This window comes from Cheilinus undulatus, linkage group 19 (assembly GCF_018320785.1).
Source record: "Cheilinus undulatus linkage group 19, ASM1832078v1, whole genome shotgun sequence".
Taxonomy (NCBI): Eukaryota; Metazoa; Chordata; class Actinopteri; order Labriformes; family Labridae; genus Cheilinus; species Cheilinus undulatus.
In genome coordinates, this window is record NC_054883.1 from 7,247,088 (window position 1) to 7,273,280 (window position 26,193).

A 26,193-nucleotide genomic window follows, 5' to 3' on the forward strand; every position below is an offset into this window, starting at 1 on the left:
AAAACATGCCCGATAAGAAAAAATGCAATATGCATGTTGTGAAAATGTTAAAGTCATCTTACAATGAAATCAGAAAAAAACTCCACAAAGCGTTCGAGTTCCCCTGAAAATATCAACTTCCTTACCTTCATCTGAGCCTGAGAGTCGTATGAAACAAACAGTGACGCTTCTATGGTTCTTCATCAATGTCTATGCTCATTATTTGAAAAACAAAGAAATTTCAGGTGCAAAAAAAGCATTTTTGATGCAAAACGCCAAGATCTTCCAATTTATCCTAGTATTTCTTAACAATCTCTGCATCTTTATCAAAGAAGGTCTGTTGTGAAGTCTCCATGATGTTTGAGTGAAGTTTGGGGCAGGCCCTGGAGTAAAAACGAGGCCTGATTGGCACAAAGCATTTGAAGGGCGAGGAGGATTTGTGGTGGGCGTAGGGTTGGTGTTGGCACGTTGATCTGACTACGTGCCTTTAAACTGCAGCGTGCCACTTGTGCAGGTTTTTAAGCTATCGGAAAAAATTGCCACGTCTTGACCGGTGTCTGACCCCGGCCGTGGGTGAAACTTTCAGAATGCATCAGTGAGCAGAGGTGTTACTTTGCTCAGGTCAGACAAAAGGGGAGGGACAGTGATCTAATAATTCCTATTGTTGAGCAGCAGCCAGGGACAGAGACACTTTCCCAGGATGATTTATGGAGGCAGGAAGAAGATAAAAGATGACACAGAGAATACGTAGTGATGAACACGTTAGAAGCATGACTCTGCGTCTCTAAGCCCCATAATGACCACAGATCTGCCCATACGTCTTTACACAGCCTCTTTCTTTTTTGGCCTTCAAGTCCACTTAACTCTTCCTCTTTTTTTCAGTCCACTAATGATTAAAGGTTCTTAACAGAGGTCCAGGTTTCACAATTAGCCGCCATGTTGGCTTGGGCTGGAGTCCAGGGGCCTCAGCTGACAGCGGGAATGGCTAATTTAATAATGCGAGCCTGTCAGACACACTCTCTGATAAGCTGCTGCTCTCTGCTGAGGGGTCGGATCCCTGACGTAAATCTCTGCAGCCTAGAACACAACCCCATGCTGGGCCGGAGGGTCCAGGAACGTCACCTGGCAGCGGGTAGCAAAGTACAATGAAGACGGAACTAGAGGCAGCCATGGCGCCCTTGCTCCAATGGTTCTGGAAGAATCTGAGCATCAACAAAATCCAAGACTTCATAACTGCTGCTAGTTAACTGCACAACACTATTTGGTAATAACCCATTTATATAAAGAAGAGTAATTATAAATCTTTTTTTTTTTTTTTTTTTGCAAAAACTTCCCAAGAAAGCCAAACATGCTGGCAAAGTTTTGCTTGTGTTTAGAGAAAAGCACTTGGATTAGGAATTAGGAAGGAAAAACAAGAAATCAGGGGAATACTTTCAAATGTTCTACCTTGGTAGCTACGGATTAAGAAAATGCAGCAGATAAATGAAAGGACATTTATTTAAATCAATCTATTTAATGGTCTGTAACTGATTATAATGTTAGGTTTAATCACAGGAATGCTAGTGTGTTAAAAAAAATTTCTTGATCTTCCATTGAACATCTTCTGACTCTGTTTTTCACCTTTTATTCTAGTATAAGACGAAGATATAACCTATTAAGTTGTTGTGGTGGAAAAATGCGCACTTGAAAGTGTGCACTAATAAATATACACTTAGAAAAGTGAACTTGTGCACTTGAAGAGCATAAAAATGTGCCTTTATGCACTTAGAAGTGTGAAACTGTGCACTTCAAGGTGCATTCAGATAAGTACCCTTAAAAGTTTGCACCAGAAAGTGTGCTCTAGCTCAGTGGTACCCAACCTGGGGTCCAGGAAACCCTTGGGGGGCTTCCAAAGATCTCAGGGGGGCAGGGGACCCCGTCTGCTTTGACGTTGTCAAAATAAGATGTGCATATATTAAAAAAAAAACCCGTAGCTACTGCTCGTTTTCCTAAAATGACACCAATTGGTCCGGTCCGTTCTCAGACCTAGCATGATCGTTTCAGGTAGGATCTTTGCAAGATGGATCTGACAGACATAGAATCTGGCTAATTCATCTCCTTTGCAAGGTTAAAATGTCAATGCAAGCATCTTTAAAAGATTCTGAAGAGACTCAACAGAACGTATCTCTCAACCAGTGAATTAAACAGTCAGCAGGGACAATGGCTGTGATGGAGGATGGAGTGAAGTGGCATGAATGAGGCACTTCTTCTGCATCTAGGACAAAATCCTCTATCTTCCTTACGTCTTTTCAGAGGTGTTATCATGTTTCTAACTCTTTTAGCGTGTAACTGCCGTACACAATCAGAAAATGGCATTCGAATTCTGTCTCCCTCTTATTACTCTGTTTCAGCAAAAAGATACTCGCTCTCATTTGAATCACCCATTGTTTCACGTGTCTCTCTACTCACTCACTAGTTACTTCTGGGTATCTATCAAAAAAAAAAAAAAAAATAACAGCTATTGTATCCTTTAAAGCATGCGGTATCAAAAAAGTACCATAGTTTTAAAAAGGTTGGTTATCTTAAAAGCATGCAATTTACAGTGGGCACTCCAAAGTCTGCACTTCAAGTATGCACTAAAAGTGCACACAAAAGTATGCACTTTAGAGTGTGCACTCTCACACTTAGAAGTTTTCTCTTCCATTCAAGAAGTTGAGTCAGCCATTTTTAATAAAACTATTAAGTGCATTTGTTAGAAAAAGGTAAAAAAAAAAAAAAAGCACTTTATTAGTAAGAATGGTAAGCAATAGAATGCAGCTCAGGTTACTTATTTTATATAAAGGGCATCTTTTTTGTAGTTTCTGACCTTGGACAAAGGACATGCATTCTTCTCACTCATCTGTACTCACTTTTAATGCCATCCAGGTCAGCAGAGGCCAGCGTCTGAGCCTCGCTCTCGTCCGTAGGGATCCTCTGGTACTTGGCCTGCTCGGCTCCTGTCATGTTTCCTGTGCGCCGGCGCTCCTGCAGGTCGTAGCTGCGGCTGGCAGAGGACACCCGGGTAAGAGGTATGTGTTCAGGAGGCGCTAATTGAGGAGCAGGGCTGGAAGCTTCGGGTGAGGTCAGCACACTAGAGAAGAGCAGAAAACAAGACAAAGTTCTACTGTGGCGCTTCAAATACAATTGAAATGCACATAAATCTATGAAAGAATAGTGTAAGGTAAAGAAGATGCTCAGCTAATCCAAATTCTTTAAAGTCCTTTGAAACTGACATAATAAACTCACCTTTCTTTAAATGTCAGCTGTCCACAGAATTCTAAAACTACAACTTTATCACTCAGTTATAATCCCCTTGTGTCAGTTGGTTCTGTAAAATAAATCCGCTGCTTTCCAAAGCCTTCTGATAAACAAGTATTCACAGTCTCATCCCAGCCCAGATCAGAGCCTCATGAAGAGGAAAAGTAAATGTCATAGGGAGAGCCTGGGGCTGCTGAGGTGTGTTGTCGTCTATAGCGACAGGTGATATATGGGTCTCTGAGGAGCGGATTATTCAGGTCCATCAGATCAAGCCCAGCAGGCCGTCTGAATGCCTGAGACATGGTAACGTACAGTGTGTGCCTCACTGGCCAATCGAGCATGTGCCTGACGTGCATTATGCAATCAGCACAGCAGGTAAAGCATGATTTTAAGTTTCTCTCACACCATCTTTACTAGTTTGTTTTTGGGTCCAAGATCTTGACTTGACTCACTCTGAGGAAGAGGCGTCTTCATGGTCAGCTCCCTCTGCAGAGTGCGGTACGATGTCCAGCTCACGCGCTGAGTGGGGGCTCTCTTTGCTTCGTTTGGACACATGGTCATCATCTGAGAGAAAGAACTGTGGAGAGAGTACAGAGTATAGAGAGATGCTCATCTTAAAAAAAACAACGAATGTTGAAATATAAATGCAGAACTTTAGCTCCTAGATGATCAGGTTTGTTTTTTCAGCTTAATTTGACAATAGAGTTACAATGCTACAAATATTAAAGTGATAAAACATAAAACCAAATGGACAACAAAACATCATAAAAGATTTCAATCATATTCTGCAAAATCTGCTGATGTGAGAAGCTTTCACTATCACTGTGAGATCAGATTTGGTCTTGTTTTGTGCAGCATGATGCCATCTAAACATAAAACCTACTGATGAATGATTAAGACTATAATAAAATATTCATAAGGGAAAATATGGTAATGCTAAAACAGTGAGTGAGCAAGCTGGACCAAACATTAGCAACATAATCCTGAACTCTGGACATCAACATGCAGGTAATTAATTACATCCTGATGCACATTAAAGTTGCAATAAAAGCCAATGCTAGTAGTCCATCTTTGCATGTTTGTTTATAGTCATTTCTATTTAAACGAAACATTGTAAGAACGTAAAACTATAGTATTTAAAGACTACAACCTTTGAGGACATAAAACAGTGAAATAGTTTGGGATTATGCCATTAAGATACATTTTGTCAGACATTGTGATTGATATTGGGGAGTAATTAAGTAGCTTCTGGGGTCATTTGTTCAGAATAATGCATAAAAGCTGTGATAAAAAGCTGATCTCTTTATAATATAGAACATCATAAGAAACCAATGTAGAGAATTAAGGGCTTGTGTTTGTTATCTTAAATAATCAAAAAGCTTACTAAAGGGTAAAAGAACATTTTTTCAAATACTGACAGATAAAACAAAGACGTCTGTGACAAAAAAATGTATATTGATTTCTAACAACTCCCTAAATGAAATAATTCGTATTCTGTTGTTAAAGAAAAACAACAGAATACAAAAAAATCTATCACAAGGAAATAGGGTAGAGTTGAGCTGCCTGCCCAGGATCGATGACAGTCAGACAGTGGAGGAAATCTTCACAATGTAAAAACTGACACATCTTTGAGAATGAGGGAAGCACAGATGGAAGACACGTGGAAGAAATGGGCATTATTCAGGATTAAATGCAGCAACTTAAGGAAAGAAAAATAAGGGTCAAATGATTCAGATGCTGACATTAAAACCAAACAGATTACCAGGGGTCTAACTTCAAACAGCTCCTTTAAGGCTGTATTCTTGCCTTGTTATTTCTAATAAAATCAATTTTATGCCTTTATTCATAGATGGATAGAGTTGGAAAGAGATGTGGGAAAGTAGCCACAGGTGGGTCTTGAACCCGGGCTGCCTGCAAGGGGTATGCTCTCAGAAGCCCCTTGTAGCAGACGGCTACTGTGAGATGCTGCAAATCAGATTAAACCTTTGTTTAGGCTGAGCTTAAGGTAAGGCTTGGAACACCAAAATTCAGAAGTTAAAAACCCCACCTGCACAACTTAATTACAAAATGTTTAGTAAAGCCGAGTAAAATGTCTGCTCACAGGAAAAAGGCCCATCCTCCATAGAAACTTTCTAGCGTGGCAAATATAGTTTCCATAGCTGCATTAGCTGCATAAGCTACGAAGATAACACTTAGCTAAAGCTAAAGCATAGCTAATGATATCTACATTAGCTACGTAAGCTTTGTTATCTCGGTTACGTAGTAAGATTAGCTTTAGTTACATTTGCTAAAGCTACCTTGGTTTAGGTAGTATCATTAACTATGCAGCTACCTAGCTATATAAGCTTCAGCTAAAGCTAACAAAGCTAAAGCAAGCCATCTTTCATCTATCTACTTCTAAAAAGGGTCTGTACATAGTTTAATCCCCATTTAGACCTCTGACCTGTTTCTCTGTTTTATTTATAAAATGGTTTTTAGTCTTTAATGTTTGCCATGTGGTTATTTAATGAATGTAACTGCCAGACTTTGTTTAGACTGTCTTGTACTTTTTTGTTTTTCAAATAAATTATCAAAATGAAAACATTTTATTTGAAAGTTTGCATACTTGTAATATACAGCCAAACAAAAATGTTTTCCAGTGTGTTCAATCTAAACCTATAAATAGTAGAACTAAAGAAAGTCAAATTCTGCAATGGACTCTCTGTCCACAAACACAGCAAAATATCATCTCCATGATCTATGTACGAATATTTTTATGAATCTATCATTTACATTACAGGTAACCGATAGATTCAGATTGTCTATGATGACTTACAGCTTTTTTCTTTTTTAAATGACTGGAATCAAGGACCCAAAAGACATAAGCCGAATGCGCATCTCTGTTTGGATTAGGGAACTTTTTCCCTGTTTTGGACTTATAAACAAGACTGCAAATTTACTGATAATCAAAATACTTGCTTCATGTGTCCTTTCATTATGTAGACAAGTAAAAATTCAATCAACTCCAAAAGAAAATTGCCATTGCATAATCACTTGATTTTCCTCCAAATAACAACATAAAGACCCATGATTTGGGTGGATACTATCCCTGACTTCAGGATAATCATGAATTCATTCAAAGGGTGGTAAGTTTACCTCTACATCTTTGACTTTCTCTGACTCTGACGGAACGGAGGTCGTCTCCGTCACCTCATCCTCCTCTTCCTCCTCATCCTCTCCCTCCTCAATTGGGCCGCTGCTGGGAGCCTGGCTGCTTTTGTGATCTTTGTCCTTCCTCCTTTTCTTGCTGCTCTTCTTCCTGCGTCCCTCAGGGGGCAGTTTAGACAGAGGGCGGTGGATGTGGTGAGAGGAGTGACGGTGGTCTGGGGAGAAGATAGAGCAGAAAAACACTCAGAGTGCCACTTAATTAACCCTGTGGCTTGATAGATACTGGATCAAATCCAGCAACAAAGACGCAGCGCTGTTCTTACATTCAATGTCCTCCTCATGGTAGTTGTGGTGCTGTTCATCAGGAATCACAGACGCAGGGCTGAGGATCTGCTGGAAGCGCTGAACGCCTAAAGCTTTGTTCAGGTCCCCATCATCCTCATCTTCAGGGCGAGGAGTCCCATGCGATGAGGCAGCAGGAACCTCTGGCTAAAATACACAAACACAACAACAAATCAGTCGGTGCATTACAGGGGGAAAAAGCAAGAAACTCTGTGTTATGGTAAGAATGTTTGACAGTCTAGGTATGAGTAATTATCCTGAATAAGATGTTATGTTTTTCAACTGTGATCACCTTCTCCCTCATCTTTAATCATGAAACACTGGAAAAATAATTATGCTCCTGACATGGACTGTACACTCTTCTATCCACTGTGACAATACTGCATGCCAAAACCTGCTGAGTCTGAATCTGGTCCACCCTAACTTAACTCATCACTAGAGGGAGTTCTGGCTCTACAAATACAGCACAGTCAGGACATCACATGACGAGCCCTCTCATGCATGCCTTCATATAAAGAAGCCTCAGATTGAAAACAATAGCCATGTGCATTGATCAGTTATTCTTTGTCCACACTGTGGTGTGACAGGCATCATGTGACTGATAAGAGATCTGTTTTCTTGCAGCAGGATCCTGCGCCCTGCCGTGCCCCGCTCTGCCGGAGGGATGTTGTCTTAAGGATTGGCAACCAGCAAGTGGATCTAGTCCGACTAACAGGATTGTGCTTTGGCCGCCTTGAAGCAGAGTAAATGTTTCCATGATTACTGCACAGGTAGTGAGATCCTGCAGTGGCCTCTCACTGTGGCAAAACTCAGGGGCCACAAGTCATGTGGTTCTCCCACAAACATTTCCCAGGATAGCCAACATGTCGTGTTGTATGTTGTGTTTTCTCCTGTGCTGCAGGGAGTAACAGAAAGCATGTGACAACACATGAAGACTCTTATTCTACCTGGAGTCTGACTCAAACGACAGACTGCTAAAAAAAATTAGTTCCCAAAATTATGGAAGCATTGGATACATACTGAAGTGTTTCCATTGTCACCTCGTCATATTTCAAAAATATAACCTAGACTTTTTATGCCACTGTTGTAGCTGTAACTGCAAATTCATTTACAGATTAATATTTCACAGCAATAAACATCTAATCTGCCTATGTCATATAACACACAGTTAAACATTCCCAACCCTCATTTGTTGTGTGACACTGCATGTATATATGTATATATATATATATATATATAAAAAAACTCATTTTCTGACCCTTCTGAAGAGCTGAAATATGGGAACGGCGATAAATTAATATCCCTATTGTTCTTCTGTGTGTGAGACATGGAGCAAAATCAAACTGTATAAGGCTGAGTCTACCCTAACTATGTTAAGCATGTTTCACTCTCTTGTATTAATGTCTTTAATGTCTTAATCTTTTCCACCTGAGGAGACCATATTTTGGCCTTTATTTCCTAATATCTAATATTGTCTTTTGGCTTTTTCATACATTCGTAAAGCTTAAAGCACTCCTGACTGATTATGGGCTCAAAATGGTAACCACTGGACATCCTAAGGTAAAAACAAAAAGAAAAAGAAAAAGAAAAAGGATATGGTACAAAATTAAATCTAAAGTTAACTTAACTTGATCCTGATGAGCCAGTTAAGCACAGCAATGACTTTCTATCCCTTAACGAAGCACCAATATTGAGAAGAAAAAACACAACTATGAAAACGAGACAGTTGCTAGGGATGACATTCTCATCAGAAACTCTGGAGGATTAACTTTAGTTGTGTTAATCCATAATGAGAAGTTTAGTTAATTTGAAGTTATTGGTTTCCTTGTAGTGGACAGTAATGTCAAAGACTGACACTACTATATATTTTCAATATAGAAACAGTCAATCAAACTAAAGCCCCCACAGGCGTAACAACCCCCGCTTTTGAAACAACTTTTGTAGCATAACCTTTTAACCTAGGCTTTCATCAATGAGGTAAAATGAACACATACTGAGGGAGAAATTATCTGTTCTTTTAATGTTGTTTTTTTTTTCTGATTTTCTCTTCACGTTTAGTGCAAATGCTTGTATTTTGAAAACGCAACGTGTGATTTATTATGCAGCCCTAAAGTCTACCATAAGGAAAATGAGAAAGTAGAATAAAGGGGTGAAAAGAAGTTGAAAGATTCGGAAATGAAGCATGATTTTATCTGCATGATATAGACACTTCTGCCAGTATTTGAACCAGCATACTGACTGTATCATGCTCTGTGAAATTGCTGCTCATCCTGTTGAGGTTTTATTCTTTTATAGAAACCCAACTACTTTTGAAGAGTGTAGTCCATCCTGATACTTTGCCCAAACAATGCTGGCCCGGTCTTTTCTGGTTGTAAACATTTCATCTAAATGAAAGGTGGTAGGGCTGCACGGCGGTGCAGGGGTTGGCACTGTTGCAGCAAGAAGGCTCCAGGTTTGCTTCCCAGTCAGGAACATATTGTGCATGTGTGGGTTCTCTCCGGAGAACTCTGGCTTCTTACCACCACCAAAGCCATACTCGTTAGGGTAATTAGGGACCCTAATTTGGATGGATGGATGGATGGTGGTAAATGGGTCTTCAGTGATGTAAATATGAAAAGTGTAGGGATGAACGATATTATTGTTATGATATTGGTATCACATTAAAAAAATGATTATTGGTATTGGCAGGTATGAAACTTTTGCATTTATTTACACCCAATATTTTGGTTATAGAAATATGCTAGATTAGCTGTAAATATTGGCCGTAAGAGGAGTCTTAGGTTGGACCAACAGACTTACTTCAGCTTAAGTCTTTTATTTTATCAGTCCTCATTCCTCCTTACACTTTAAAGTCAGTTTGAACAACTGCAATTAGTTAATATGCTCATCCTAAAATTGTAAATTGTGGCTCAAATGATTTTGTGTCAGCATATCAGGCATTGAAAAAAATCCACCATCATGCATCCCTAGAAACGGTACAGTTAAATGCTTATCAAGAGCCCAATTCATGTGGCCTGTGCATGAAACAACAAGGTTCTGACCTTTCTGAACAGGGATCAAAATCATAACATTACAAAATGCCCAAAATTTACGGGTGTGTATGAATATCTGTTCAGACTCTCTCCATCAAACTGGACAAATAGCCCCATCTTGTGACTGGAGATGTGATTACCTCACATCACATACCTTATGTGTGTATTTCAACTATGTTTAATCCCTTAAACCCTGACTTTTGGAACATCCTTAAGGTATCTGTGAATTTGTGAAGAATCTGCCAACAGGCTGCATCAACAGACTTACACTCCTGCTGTCACAGAGCACTCGTTAGCTTACAATCAGGAGCAAACGGTAACGCAAAAGTGTTTGATCATTTAGTCACAGGGCATGTTCTCACTCAAAAGGAGTTGTGGTTGTCATTATCCCTTGAATATACGTACAGTGTATAATTCTGCATCATTCACAGGGACCTCTGTTCTGCAGAATGACTACTTTTACTCTAAAAGAGAAGCTCTGGCTCTGCTGATAGAACTTCAAGTGCTGGTAAGTAGTGATGCACCACTAATCTAAATCCACTTGTGATGTCAGGCTGTGCAGCTACAACATTGCATTAAAGGCTGCAATTATTTTTGTATGAGGTAGTACTTGAAAGGTTTATAAAAATGCCTGCAGAAAGACCTAGACCTTAAAACAGGTGCCACTAGTGAATTTTGATTTATTTTCAAAAAACAAAGAAACATAATTTTTGTAAAATATTGAGTTATTTCACCGTAAAAACTTGTGCTTCTCTAAAAGTATCATTTTACTCTGATTTTCCTTTTAACCTTGCAAGTAGACTCGAGGTACCATTTATGCATTATATTGTAATTGCAAAATGCAATATGATCCAGAATAATCACCTGTGCACATTATTACCAAATAGCACTATTAGTCAGTGAAACACTAGATGCAGAACTTAGATAGGTAGGCTAAATGTTAAACTGCTGTGCTGCTGCCTTTGTGTACAGGATCATTTGTCCCTCAGTGCAAGTTTATTTTGTTAGTCCAAACTGGATCATCAACCAAAAATAACTCTGGTAATCAAAGGATACAAATCAACTACCTCCATAAACTTAACTGAACCCATCACATGCAGTACAAACAGTGGTGGTTATTTATAAGTACCATGTAAACAAGCTTTGGCACTTTGCTTGTTCCACTTTTAACAAGCTCATCAAACCCATCAGGAAGAGAAGACGTGAACAGGAAACTCCAACGTTCATCCTCACGTACAGCCTGATGGATGTTCATGCTTAAAGGCATGTCCAAGGAGAGTGAGAAAAAGTGATTCCCATGGCCCACATGGCTGTGAGGAGTTTGACTCTGACCTGTTTTTGACATGTCACACACAGGTGAGAAGACAGAAACCCTACGGTGAACTGTGGATGAGCTGAGACTTAAAGTAGGAAGGGTGGACAAGTCAGCCTGTAGGGCACACAGTCAATATTGACCGAAGGTTAAATTCATCATATTTTTTTTTTTTTCCCTGACAGATAAACAAGAGTTTCACATTAAGCAGAAAATAAACCTGACGTTGACCTCAAGAGCAAACTGTAAAACTACTATTCAGCATTTTAAGGCACCAAAAGCGCTTCAAGATGCAGAAAAGATTCTTCAACATGAGAGGCCTTGATGAAAATCCAAACCTTGCCATTTTAATGAAAAAGTTTCTAAAATTAAAGAGCAGAACTTCTCTAGAGCTTTGTCAATACTTCAAAATTTAATAAGATGACTTCTCCAAAAGGCCACAGTACACAATCCCCTCCAGATGTGAGCTGCTACACTATCCTGCAGTTTATTTTTACAGAGCCCTCATTCATATCACAGTTTCACAGAGAATCCCAAGAGGTGGGAGAGATGTGTGAGGGATTCTCATAGAGGTGCGAGAATTTTCCACAACCAAAACCATGTGCAAAAATAAGCTTGAGTGAAAACAAACAGACGAGACAACGAGGAAGACGGAGGCTAAGAGTCGGATTTGTGACTTCAGAAAGAATTCACTTTTCTAATGTCAACATGAGTTTTATCACAATCAATAGGGTTGGTGACAACAAATGTCACTGACATCTAGCATGACAGCTAAGAAGCTCAAGCCCTTAACACCTCGATTAAATAACTATAGGTAGGAAATGTCTCTCTGAAAGGGCTTATCAAAGCCTTGCCATGATCTAATCAGATCTGTCACATGATCTGCCACCTTCACCCGTCTGCCCATTGTATCAACGTAGAATAAAAGATGCTCTGGTTCCCTTTAAAGGCCAACGCTCATGGAAAGGTCAAGCTGTGTGTGAACAGGTTGGCTCTAATCTCCACATTACAGCTTTACTATATGAAGCTTAAATATTGACTGGTGTACTTCAAATCAGTGAGCCTTGAAGGGCAGAGTAAATGTACAGAAACTACACGTCATATATTCCTGAATGTTGCTTTTTATGATAAACATTACTTAAAAAATAAAGGCTAGTAGAGCTAACCCCACTTTCTTACACATCAGAGATTAGAAAATAGTTCATTCAATTTATGACAGGTTGTTTTAAATTATTCCCATACTTAAAGAAGCAATTCAACCTAACAGACACCATTTTTTAAACCAAGTACAGATTGAAGATTTTCAACATAACAAGACTGTTTTGGGGCATTACAGGGGACAGTTGCAGCTGTCTGAACTGAATCGTCTTACCTCGAATCAGGCCAGCTGTTGCAATTAAGTTTGTCAAACTGCAAACAGATGGTTTTAAACATTGCAAGCAGATAAATGTGAAAGAACTATTCTGTTTTGAATTTTCCAAATGTTTAATAAAAAATGTTCATTTTGAAAATGATAACATTTTTCTTCTTAAATAAACTTTCAAAAGAAAACCTCAGCCAGTTAAACATCCTTTGTCATCCATTAGCTGTGCATGTCAGCAGTGCGCTATATGAAATAATGTATAGGAAATTCAAGGCCATTTTTTCAGGGATTTTTTAGCTGAAGGCTTAGTTTTTAAAAGACTGAGCTTGCTTATCCTTTCTGGAATGACTTAATATGTGCCCTAAAACTGCACGTCACGGTTGCATATATATTATGTTGTAAAAAAATGCTGCTGCTAGCGTAGCAGAGTGCTATGTGAGAGACATTCTGATTCCACTCATCATCATGTTTTACTCTGACACCAAAGAGCAGTCAGATAAGAACCCCAACTTCAACCGTTTTTTTGCCCATGTAATTAATGTGAAGCGTAATAAAAGGTGTACTGGTAAAACGTGTGTTCTCTCCCCTCCAAATCTAATGTTTGTAATAACAGCAACATGAAGTGAGCGTACTGTGTCCGTCTGTCTCTGGCTTCAATATGAGCTGCAGCAACTCATATTACTCGACTTAAACAACTGTTTGCAGGTGTTTTAACTCATGACTTGCTAGTTTTAAGGCCATGATGATTTAAAGAAGCAGCTGTGTCAAGGTCAGAGAAGCAGCTATCCAAAGTGACCAAGAGGCTGGGGGTAAACACTGTGGATACTGCTTAAGCTAAGGTAAATCAGTGATAAACATGGTGCTTCAGACAAATCCTTCACAATAAAAGCCCATAGTTGTTGTCCTCCCTGAGTGAGTTTTATGTTAATTTTCACATTTGTTGTTTCCTCTAGCAGTAGCCTCTAGCTATATCCTGTTTAGTTGAATCAATGATTCTTTCTTTACTCATTTCAAGATGTTTTTTTCATATGTTTATACATTTATTTCCACATATTAACTTTGTATACAGTAATACACTTATTTTAAATAGTCAGTTTGCTGCACTAGCCCTGTGGTGCTGCTGGTAAACATTTTTGCTGCTCCTTTTTTTACAATGCACTGCAGATTCAAATATTTAATTTGAAATCATTAAATCTGGTGCTCCTACCTGTCTTGATGTGAAGCCATCACAAAGTTTAAATGAATTTACTGGTAATAAAATTACGTTTAATGCATTTAAAATATTTTTTTTATCTCTGAATAAGAAACATTTCAGGTTTGTTAGAGCTTTGTGTAATCTTACACACAATATCACTAAAAACAGTAAGAATGTCAATTACGATTTAAAAAATGTTGGAATAATATTGGGTATCGATACTGATGTATCAAAATCAGATCAGAATTGAAAAAAGGGGATATGTGCATCTGTATGCTTAGAGTCTTGCAGAGCAACCCGACACCAGCAGTACTGAGTTTTAACTGGTTTCTTGAATCTTTTGTTTGAACTAGGCTTTAGAGTTCATTCCTGTTCATTCACTTCTATAGTAAATAAGTGAAAGTTGTAATAGTAGCCTTCTGGATTTGCTAATCATTTGGGCTAAATCCTTTCATCCCTGATTTTTACGCTATTACACAGCTGTGGAGCTACAGGTTATGAAGATGCAAAGAAACCACCTACGCATCTCTTAACCTGAGAAAACAAAACCATCTATTCTACCAAGCATTAGGATTCCAGTTCTGTTGGCCTCTACATGGTCATTTTTTTACATGTTAGATCAAGCAAACAGACTAAAATGATGCCTGATTTACTTTAAAGGGTTGAATATATTTAGATATTGTACAAAGATTTTACAAAGTAATTCAGTTCATTTTTTACTTCAAAGCTGAATTTCAATAATGAGCCTCTGATTTTGTCATTAATCCTGTTTAAAGCTCCTGTGAGGAATTTTCGTTGGTCATGACACAGACTGAAATCATAACTAATGCCTCCACCCAACCCACAGAGGCAAATAAGATCATCAGTGTCAAAATTTCACATTTATTCATAGTTATTTTATGTGCCTGTCAAACACTGCCAGGGGTGTAGGTGTCAGACAGAAGTGGTTAAGCTTTCTACGGGAACAGTTTTTCAACAAGTGAAGCCAAATATTCATTAAGAGACTTTTACAACTAGAAAAGCACTCGGACAGGGCAGACCTCTGCCATTAGCCCCATCTCCCAATAGTGAAGAATCCTTTAAAAAATTCCTGGATCCATCCCCATGTGCCCCCCACCACAGCATTCACTGATTACTCCCTCACCAGTGGGGTGGAAACACGGTGAGGGAAAGCACTGGCTATGCTATGGGTGGACTGTCATGGGGGAAGCATTTCCTGCTGGTGTCAACAGATGCACTGACAGTCTCACCCATGGTCTCATCGGATGACTGGAAGTCATGGCAGAAGGTGAATATTCCTCTATTCCTCCCAGCATTGTGAGTATTCTCGCTACAATTCCCTGTCTTTCTCTCTGTTACGCTCTGACTCGTCTTCTTGACCGGGTTGACTTTGAATAGAAACACACCCAAAATGCTGCTAGGATTCAAGTTACTCATGTCCGCCATCTCCTGGTGTAAAGTGGTAACAGCGCAGACCTCCACCATTAGCCCTATCTCCCAATACTACAGAATCCTTCAAAAATTTCCTGAATCCTGATCTGATCTGGATGACCTGACGGTGATCCAGATCACTCCAAAATCTAATCAGTTCTTCCTTATGCTATTTGTGACATTTCCTGAAAATTTCATCAAAATCTATCCACAACTTTTTGAGTTATGTTGCTAACAAACTAACAAACTAACAAACAAACAAACAAACGAACAAACCCACCTGATCACATAACCTCATTGGCGGAGGTAATAAAAAGGGTTTAGTTTTAAAACAAACTTTAAAACTTACAGGATAAAATCAGCAAAGACACTGAGTGTCATGCTTTGTCCACAGGAGGCGCCCAAATCAACACAACCTTAAGTTCCTCACAGGAGCTTTAAGTCATTGATAAAATTCACACAGTTCAAGGAGGATTGAGATTCTCACTCATTTTTGGGAATAAATAAGCTAGGACGCTTACTGTTAGTGGGCAGGTAATGACAAAGATTTGACCACAATATACATCTTTTTCAAAAAAAGAGCCCAATTTCAATAAATGTTAAAGAAATGTCAGTTATCATGAAGCTCTATTTTAGCCCAGGAGTGGTTTGAGCTAAAAGCTAATGTTAGCATGCTCAGTTGTTTTTGATGTTCAGTGTTTTAGCGAAGAGTTGCTCACATTTACATCACATTTACAGCAGGCACTGTTAATAATGCCATTAGTTTAATGAGTATTTGGTCATTAATCGGCTAAACCTTTTTGACCTGATGATGCTTAAACTACTAAAAGGGCATCGAGAGCAAAAGTTAAGAGGTCATCAGAGTCGTTACAGATATTTCTGAGGCAAACATCAGTGTTTGTACCATAAGTTTTGCTGACTTGTTAAAATTGCCATAACAGCGTTTTAAACTTCTATATTATTATGGTAAAAATCAGATTTATGGATATCATATCATACAGACAGTAAATTCAAGTTCCATGTGCCAAATATTGGGTAAGTCTTGGCTTTTAATTACCAAAAACAGGGAAACTCCCGCTAGCTGTCCAAACAGAACAAATGCACTGCCTGTATTTGTGCATTGGAGAGGTAAAAGATTGACAGTGCTTCCTTTCATCCGCCCACGGCAGCTTTTGGGGGAAGGTATGACAGAAGCTCCTGAATGTTTCTCCAGCTTCAGTCACTTTTGATGCTGTAGATCATTAAAACAACAGAGACTGTATTGTTTTAACAACACGCGGTTTGTAATAGGATCGAAAAGAGTCATGAAACTCAGAAGAAACAGACTTTTTTTGACTACTTTAAGCCAACTTTAGATCAGACTGAAACATCGTTCAGCAGGAAGTTACAGCAAGTTGTTGGTTTAATTATAGGAAGCAACATATCTCATGAAGTTGTAGAGAGTAGTGTGCTGTGCATGTGCAGCAGCAGTTATGTAATGAAACGGACACTCGACAGAGTGTGGAGGCTGCCGAGGAGCTTATCTGTGTCGTGAGGTGGGCTCAAATCCCACACAGTCAGCACTTGGAGGGGAAAGGGGGAGATACTGTAGGCTGTGGATGTTGCAGTGATCACTCAGTCCTGGTGGCTGACGAGTCACTGCATTCCTGTGTATCTTTACACAAGTCTGTAAAGCGACTATGATTATTACATGAAAGTGTGACAGCTGTAAAACTGTTTTGTCTAGGGAAAATGGGTATTGTTGCAATTGGTTAGCGCACCTTTCCTATTACATGATGATTTTAATGGCATGTTTCTTCAGCTACAGGTGCATGTTTTATACTGTAACTGAAACTTCAAGAATTCCTTAGATCTTTGTTTGTACTTCCTGCCTGATGTTATTCTTTCATTAAGTTAGTACTAGGTATTGATCTTGTATTCTCAATGCATTTCCTCTACCAGACAGGTAGAGCTATTTGCTTTGGGGGGGGGGGTTGTTCACCGTTTAATCAAATATCTCTAACTGATAACCTCTGAGTCAGTGGAGCCAGGGAGATTCTGAGGAGACTTCCACACTCACTTCTCAGGAAGTTTATGAGGTTAAAGAAAGTAATAAAACATGATAGGTAGGAGGTGTGAACCATACTGAAGTAATAACTTCTATCTGAGGTCTGATGGCTCACTTCCGGAGAGAAACTGTCTCACTCAATACGGCTGCACTTTAATCACTCGACTCACTGTTTCAATATAAAGCAATGACATCAAGTCTGGGTGCAAGTTGTGGACTATAAAAATAGTTTTAGACCAGGGGTGGGCAACTGGTGGTCTGGCTCCTCAATAACAAGCCCACATGTCACTTTTAAGTATCAGTACACTAGAACAGAAATAAAAAATGAAAAAAATCTGCCATGAAAGTGCTGAAAATAGAAAACTAATCAATAATAATCATTGATTACTAGCATAACTTTAGTTCTCTCCAAGAAATTGGAGATATTAATGACTATGGTGGTTCCTGCAAAGCTATTTTATTTGTATTAGTAAATGCATTCATTAAAACAAAGAGAAATGCAAGTAAAATCAAACAACCAGTAAATACTATGTTCATTGCATTAAAACAGTTAGTTAATTGAATTAAGCATTTATGTTTTCATTTGAGCTAAAATATGATGACAGCTTTATTTTTGCTCCTTTTGATAGATTAAAAGTAAATATATAATTGTTTAACTGAGAGTATCCTATGATTTGTATCAATTAGGTCCTCTGGCAGTGAAGATAAAATGAATGTTGCCCTCACAGGAACTAAAGTTGTCCCATCCTTGGTCTATACTTCCAATTGCTCAAAGAACAGACATATTAAGCTTTGTGATAGTTTTAGACTTTCAAGTATCAAAAATTGTAAAATGATATAAATGCATGAATAAAATGCTTCACAAGACAACCAACTTTTTTGGTTTGATTGAGTTTCAAATAATGAGGGAGAAAAGCTGTTAAAAGTGCCCTTCCTGTTTGCATGGCAAGCTACTTGAAAAGCATTTTGGGATTGTTTGCAGCATGAATCAGGAAGGGCACTTTTAAAGCTTTTCTTCCACATAGTTTGAAATGTATCCATGAAACCAACACATTGGTTTACTGTTTAGTAAATACACCTTACGGAGCGTCGAACTGAGTTCTCAATTCAGGAAGTGAGCTACAGAAGTGTGCCCAATTAGCAGAGAGCTGTGACGGGGGTGAACTTGGGTGATTCAACCAATGGCAGCACAAGTAAGCTGCATGAATGGGATACAGCAACAGAACAGCAACTTTCAGAAGCAGTTCATACTTCATTAAGCAGGAGTCTTTCATGTAACACCCAGCATTTACATTACAAAGACATGTCCGTCACGTTGGCTCCATTATCATGACATCTTAACAGCAACCATAATAAGACATCCCATTACAAGTTTAAAAAAAAATTGTATACTCTCAGACTTTCAAAAGTGTTTGAAATATTGAAAATAATGTAAGAACTCAACTAAAATACATACAGTGCTGTGCATAAGTTTGAAGCATGTAGGCCACCAAGTATTTGTCGGGGCCCGATGTGCCACAACCCAGGTCTGGAGAAAGGAGGGCACAGCGGCCAGAATCAAGCTCAGTACATGTATCGCTCAGCAGCCGAGGTCAAGCTTAACGGCATCTCTTTTAGGGATGAGCATCGTAAACCAGCACAGACATGTACCGGTGCTAACACATCTGATACCTACCGAACTGAATTACAACACAGATAACGTTACTTCATTTTAATACCCAGCCACCCAATAAAAGGCAAGAAATACGTTATGGACTTTCTGTGAGTTATGTTTCAAGTTACACCGGTTTACTTGTCTTATCCCATATTCGACTGGCATCTCAAAGATATTTCTGCAAATTATGATGTCTAGACAGCTTTAATTCTCCTGCTGACTTTCAAAACACATTTTCCCCTATAAGTCTATTGATTCAGGCACTGTTTAAGCCAAAGCTAATCTCTTTCATCTGGCCCTTTTCACCCCTGGTGATACACCTGGAAACAGCCAGCAGTTTTTGGGCCTTACGGACATCCACAGAATGACCAGGAGCTGTGCTTATTAGCCACATCCCTTACTCCTCCCTGAAAGTGTACACTGATATTTTTTTAACAGATTATTTTCCCATGCCCCTGGTAATATGCAAGGACATCCAGAGCATGACCTGGGTTGTGTCAATCCTCCTTCCTGCCTGATGGTGCTCTCAGGTAGCTTATTTTGCAACATCTACACCTTACTTCAGCCTAAATTTTTTCTCAAACATGCCTCAGAGTTCTGCACAGTACTGTATATAACATAGGAGAAGTCATTCTTTAAATTAGTATAGACATTTTAGTGCAAAAATTCCACATATTATACCTTCTAGTACAAATTCAACTTTTTAGCTGTGGTGTTATCAAACTGGTATCAATACTGTTTGATCTTTTTATAGAATCATGTCAAAGATTTAAATTCTAGTACCTTCACAGCCCTCGTGTTGGGTAACTAAGAATGCAACAGATTGATCCTTTGTTTGGGAGGATGCATTTGTCAGTTGAAATTCAAAGAGCTTTTAAAATGGGAAAGACTTGGGCAAGCTACCATGATGTGTTCAGTCTTAAAAGTGCACCCTCCAAAGCTTCTAAATGAGGCACGGCTTATAGCTTCCCACATGTAATTCTGACACGTGTCCACCTCCTCCCTGCCTCTATGCTAGGCTGAACTAGTAGTTCCACTTTCATATGCGCATTAGTCATTACTGTGGTATCAATTTTCTAACATAATGATTAACAAGAAAGTCAACAGAAACACTTCCAAAAGTGTTAATCTTGTCCTTTGAGGGAACATTAGAAACATAAAAGCAGAGGTCTGATAGTTTTCATTTAACAGATGGAGCACTGAGTGACCGATGGTCAAAAATATTTCATAACTCTTCAGACACCAAAGGCATGCTAACGGTAACAAGTGACACATTAAGTTAACATCAGGTAGTAATTATTAGCCTGGTTAGCTAATGCCTGAGAAAGTCAACGAGCTGATCACAAAGTGAAAATGCATCTACAAAGCACAAGCACACGACTGAACATTAACCAGGTGCAGAGTTCGTGTCGAGGTTAAATTTACCTAAAAAGAAAAACAAAGTGAGGGCACCTATGGGCTCAAAAATCCTTGTTTGCACTTTTAGGATAATGCGTAATGTTTGGCAGGGAATGATAAGAAAAGTCAAAATATCACAAATGGAAAGAGCAAACCCCCGTTCTGAACACACGTTACCTAAAAAGCTAAACAAACTCACCTTTAATGAGTACAGATAGTCGATATAATCCATCAAGTTAGACACCAGTAGGTTTCACTAGCTTAAAAATACTTTAAGACACCAACATTGACTTTAATAATATCTGAAGGAAAAGAAAAAAAGGTGTCCAACTGACCAACTGTTTCCCATTTCAGTAGCCCTAGTCACATGACCAGGGCAGATCTTCATGGCATTACTCAGTTTCACAATGTTCGCCCCTAAAAATCCAGTCAGGATTATCTGAACTCTCCTGGAGTGCACACACAAGCACACAAACACACATTGTTAAAGAGATAATGATTAACCTGGAAAGAGTTGGAGCCAAGAGGATGACCAATAACAGCGACAGCACGGCCATGCAGCAAACATTTTTATCTGCTGTTGAGCTTCTTAGTCACCAGACGACCTGCTGGTGAGATTCATTAAAGTAGTCATACACCAGTCCACAGTCACAACGGGTTTAATAGCATTTAACGGTCTTGTAGGCTATAAAGGGCTATAAAGACATGCTGGTTCTCAACACCATCAAATCTAACCATCTCTGTATCATATTCTGCAAGATAGCACAGATGGTAGTCTTTACAGAATGCCCTACTCGTACAGAACACATCAGATCATGTTGGACTTGTGCATTACTCTAAGAAAGCTCTTAGTGAACATGCATTCATACATGTTTACATTGTTGTCCTTTGGTAACAGGTCCCTTCTTATTGTTTTCTAGGGACAGTGATAATTTATCTATATCCCCAGAGGAGAAAACCATAAAACATAAATATAGTGCTGTAAAACAGTATTTGCCCTCTCTCTCATTTCATTTTTTTTGTATATTTGTCATTCTTAAATGTTTCAGGTCATCAATCAAATTCTAAAATAAGACAAAGATAACCCGAGTAAATACAGAATGCTGCTTCTAAATGATGTTTTCTTTTATAAAGGGAAAACAGCCATCCAAACCTATCCAGCCCTATGTGAAAAAGTAACTTCCTCCTTGTTAAATTATGAATTAACTGTGATTAACCACATATTTTTGAAAACTCAGTTCAATTTCACTAGCTACACCCAGACCTGATTACTGCCAGAATCAAAGAAACCATTTAAATCGTACCTGTCTGACAAAGTGAAGTAGGTTAAATATCTCAAAAAACTTATGACATGCAGCCATCTAAAGAAAGTCAGGAAGAGATAAGTCACTGACATCTATCAGTCAGTTACAAAGCCATTTCTAATGCTTTGGGACTCCAGCAAACCATGGTAAGAGCCATTTTCCACAAATGGAGAAAACTTGGAACAGTAGTGAACCTTCTCAGAAGTGGCTGGCCTACCAAAATGACTTCAAGAGCACATCAATGATTCATCCAGGTGATCACAAAAGAACCAAGAACATCTTAAGACCTGCAGGCCTCACTTGACTCAGTTAATGTCAGTGTTCATTACTTAATAAGAAGGAGACGGGGCAAAAATAGCATCCATTGGAGAGTTCCAAAGCCAAAATCACTGCTGACCATACAGAACACAAAGGCTCATCTCACATTTGCCAAAAACATCTTGATGATCCCCAAAACTTTTGGAAAAATATTTTATGGACACTCAAAGGAAGGTTACATCTGGCATAAAACTGACAGCATTTCTTCATAAGAAGACCACATCAACAGTCAAACATGATGGCTGTAGTGTGATGTCTGGGGCTGCTGCTGCTTTTTCAGGACCTGGATGACTAATTGATGGAAACATAAATCCTGCTCTCTACCAGGAAATACTGAAGGAGCATGTTCGGCCATCAGTTCATGACCTCAAGCTCAGGCAGGACAATGATCCCAAACACATCAGCAAGTTCACCTCTGAATGGCTTAAAAAAAAAAAAAAAAAAAAAAAAAAAAAGAAGAAGAAGGTTTTGGAGTGGCCTAGTCCAAGCCCGGACTTAAATCCCATTGAGATGCTGTGGCATGACGTTAAACAGGCCTTTCATACTCTAAAAGACCCTCCAATGTGGTGGAATTAAAACAATTTCTGTAGACAAGAAAGGGCCAAAATTCCTCCACAGCGATGTGAAAGACTCATTGTCAGTTATCCCAAAAGCCTGCCTGCAATTGTTGCTGCCAAGGGAGGTAGACGTTATGTTCCATGGTGTACATCCAATCAGGGATTCATAGACAAAAAGATAGAGGCATGTGTCACTCCTCTTTGACAGAGAAGTCCAACCAACTATGAAATATAGCAAGATGAGGCAAGCCGTCCCTGGAGGGTGCCTGAGGATTTCAGGGATGGTGCAGCAAGAAATTTCGTCAAGTTCTGGTAAAACTTACGCTTTGGCAGCATCAATGCTAATCTCTTCCGCCATAAGTGCACCAGCCTCTTATTGCTGCTTGCTTACGTCACGACTCTGCCGCACCCAAAAGTATCGCCTACATTTGAAAACCCATTATATAGAATATGATTAAATGTATTAAAAGGGAGCCACCTAAGAGCAGAGTGATAGACTGAGTCTAGAGATCTGAATGTGGAAGCAGCAGCATGTCCATCAAAATGGCACCAAAATCTAGCACTGACAGTCCATCGGTGCACTAGTTATTTGTTATTATGAGAAAACAGACTTTGTTTTCTCCATATAATGAAATAAATAGATTTAGTAGACGTTTTTGGGAGAACCAGCTTTGTTAGAGAGCTAAATGATTTTGTAACATAATATGAAGAATAAAAATGCACAACCTGAAGTTTTTTGCAGTTCTGCTTTAAAAATCACGTAATATTTTCCAAGAAATTTTTTTTTTCACCTTTTTTCAAAATAAAGTTCTACATTATTACATTAATTCATATGATAATGTAATTTCAGATCCTGACACTGCTGTTACAATTGCAGTTAGATGAATTCCAAAGCGATGTCTTTGTTCTCCAGAAAGGATGAGAGAAAAAGTCTCTATGGATGCATGACAGATTAGGACCTCTGTACACTTCTAAACTGCTTTATAAGCTTATACAGTAAAGGGCAACTGAGGTGAAACATTACAGGTGCTGTAAAACAGTTAAATACAATATTCTGCATACATATAAAGTAATATATTGTAATGTAATTGTAATGCTTTAAGCCAGTGTTACTCAACCCTGATTAACCAAAGAGCCAAATAGTTGAAAAATACCTTTGCAAGAGCCACAATCTAAGGGGTAAAAAGTGTGTGAAAGTGGCAATAAAAATGTGTTAAAGCTGGCAAAATAGGTAAAAAAAAAAAAAGCTGAAAAAAAGTGGCCAAAAATGGGTGAACGACGGTACATAGGCAGAAAATGACAAAAACTGGGTGGAAAGTGACAAATAATGTGGAGAAAAAGTGGACGAAATGGGTGAGGTGTGACAAAAAATGGCTTACAGGTGGCAATAATGGTAAAAAAAGCCACAAAAACTTGGCAGAAAAAGAGTTAAAGAGACTAAAATTGGAAAAAAAAAGCAGCAAAAAGGTGGAGGGAAAATGAGTGAAAAATAACTAAAATCAGCACAAGTAGGAAAAGGTGGGGGGAAATGAGTGAAAAGTGACTAAATTTGGTTAAAAGCAGCAAAAAGGTGGGGGAAAATGAGTGAAAAGTGACTAAAATTGGTTAAAAGCAGCAAAAAGGTAGGGGAAAATGAGTGAAAAATAACTAAAATCAGCAAAAGTGGGAAAAGGTGGGGGAAAATGAGTAAAAAGTGACTAAAATTGGCAAAAGTAGGAAAAGGGGGGGGTGAAAAATAACAAAAATTGGCAAAAAACAGGAAAAGGTGGTGGGGAAATGAGTGAAAAAAATGACTAAATTTGGCATAAAGCAGCAAACAGGTCGGGGAAAATGAGTGAAAAATAACTAAAAATGGCAAAAATTAGCAAAAAGTGGGGGGAAAATAAGTGAAAAATAACTAAATTTGGTTTTAAAGCAGTGAAAAGGTGGGGGAAATGAGTGAAAAATAACTTAAATTGGCAAAAAGTAGCAAGAAGTGGGAGAAAATCAGTGAAAAATGACTAAAATTTGCAAGAGGCAACAAAAGGTAGGGAAAAATGGATAAAGTGACTTTTAATGGCAACAATGGGCAAAAAGTGGCAAAAAGGGAAAAAAATGCAATTAGCAAAAAGCAGGATACAAGAGGCAAAAACTGGTGAAAAGAGGTAAAAATTGGATTCAAGTGGCAAAAGGGTAAAAAATGGGCAAAACATTGCAAAAAAGGGGCAATGGAAATATACAGACAAAAGCTTATAGGTTGACAATTAAGTTTGACAATTAAAGCCTACTGTATCAGATGGGGAAACAAATTGCAATGGATAATTCTGAGGTTAGAGTTTCTTTTTTTTTTTTTTTGTATGTTTTTTTTGGGGAATCATATTTCAGATTTAGGGCCACAAATACTCACTAAAGAGCAACATGTGGCTCTAGAGCCACATGTTGAGTATCACTGCCATAAGCCAAAGCTAAATTATTGTCTTAAAAACTGTCAGCTGTTTTGATACAATTAAGAACTGGTGATCTGTGCTTAAACTTAAAAGTCAGATTAACTTTTTAATCTTTGTTTACATGTGCTGTATTAAGCAAATGTGGTTCTAGTGTACCAAGTAAAAATTAACTCATTAAAAAATCTGTTTGAAAATGTATTTAGAGATCAAATATAGTACAATATTAATAGAATTACCACTGCATGTTCTTGTTTTTTATGTGTGTGCATCTGTTTTCACTAAATTCCTGTCATAAATTTTCAGCTGATTACAAAACAGACTGAAATGACAACTCTAATTCCAAAAAAGTTGGGGCACTATGTAAAATGCGAAACAAAAAAACAGAACACAGTTATTTACATATCTTTCACCAACAGAAAACATTGGGTGCATCATAAAAAGAGAAACCCCACATAGAATTCTTCTACCAAAACTCCAGAAGTTGGGTCTCCTCACTCCCCAGACATTCAGACTGCTGTTAAAAGAAGAGGGGATGCTACACAACGGTAAGCATGGCCCTGTCCCTAATTTTTTGAGATGTGCTGCTGCCATAAAATTCAAAATGAGATGATATTTTTCATCAAACAGTAACATTTCTCAGTTTCAACATCTGATATGTTTTTTGTTCTTCTGTAATGAAACATGGTTTTGACATTTGCAAATCACTGTTTTAGGTTTTAATTTGCATTTTGAACAGCGCCCAAACTTTTTTGTAAGTGGGGTTGTAATACTGATGTTTCTCTATGAACTGTTATAACAGAGGCTAAATGGATTGTTTGCTGACAGGGTCTGGGTGTTGGTTACTTTTTAATTCTGCGGTTACGAGGGAACATGATAAGAAATATTTCTGAAATAGTCATGCAGGATAAAGTTGTGTCATTCTACCACATTATTACAAAATGTCTGCGTCTTTGTCTTTGACGATAAAGTTTTGACATTATTAAAACAAATTATCATATAAACATTGCTTTCAAGTATGTTTTTTAATCATTTCAAACAACTTTAGGCACAAGGCTGAAAATGCCCAAATATAATTTGGAAGTATGGTCTGGCTGCTAAAATACAGAAATAAATCATTAAGATGGTATCTGGGGATTCTCTGTCTTCAAGACATCTTTCATGGGTCAGTAGTTGGGTTTCATTTCTCCACTTCCCCCCTCTGAAATACTCTACATTCTGAGCTTGAACTGTGTGGATTGAATTACAAACTTGGACAGCACTAATGTTGTTTATGTCCAGTAAGGAAAGCCCTCACAGAGTCCATGGAGGTGGATGAAGAGGTGTCAGTGTGGTCACAAAGTTTTGCAACACTGGAAAGGGAAGCAGCTGACCACACTCTGACCAAAAAAACTGCAAAGCTAAGGGAAAGCAAG

General features: G+C 38.5%; 1 protein-coding gene across 2 annotated transcripts in view; it reads right to left on the bottom strand.

Moving 5' to 3' along the window:
• The window catches only part of slc4a2b (solute carrier family 4 member 2b), a 75,052-nt gene that overhangs the window by 35,485 nt on the left and 13,374 nt on the right, over nt 1-26,193 (bottom strand). For both annotated transcript variants that reach the window (XM_041813835.1, XM_041813834.1), the window contains exons 3-6: nt 6,726-6,891; nt 6,391-6,617; nt 3,708-3,832; nt 2,868-3,088 (exon numbers count right to left, since the gene is read on the bottom strand). In XM_041813835.1, the coding sequence (XP_041669769.1) occupies nt 2,868-3,088; nt 3,708-3,832; nt 6,391-6,617; nt 6,726-6,891 (739 nt within the window). The remainder of the gene's footprint in view (nt 1-2,867; nt 3,089-3,707; nt 3,833-6,390; nt 6,618-6,725; nt 6,892-26,193) is intronic.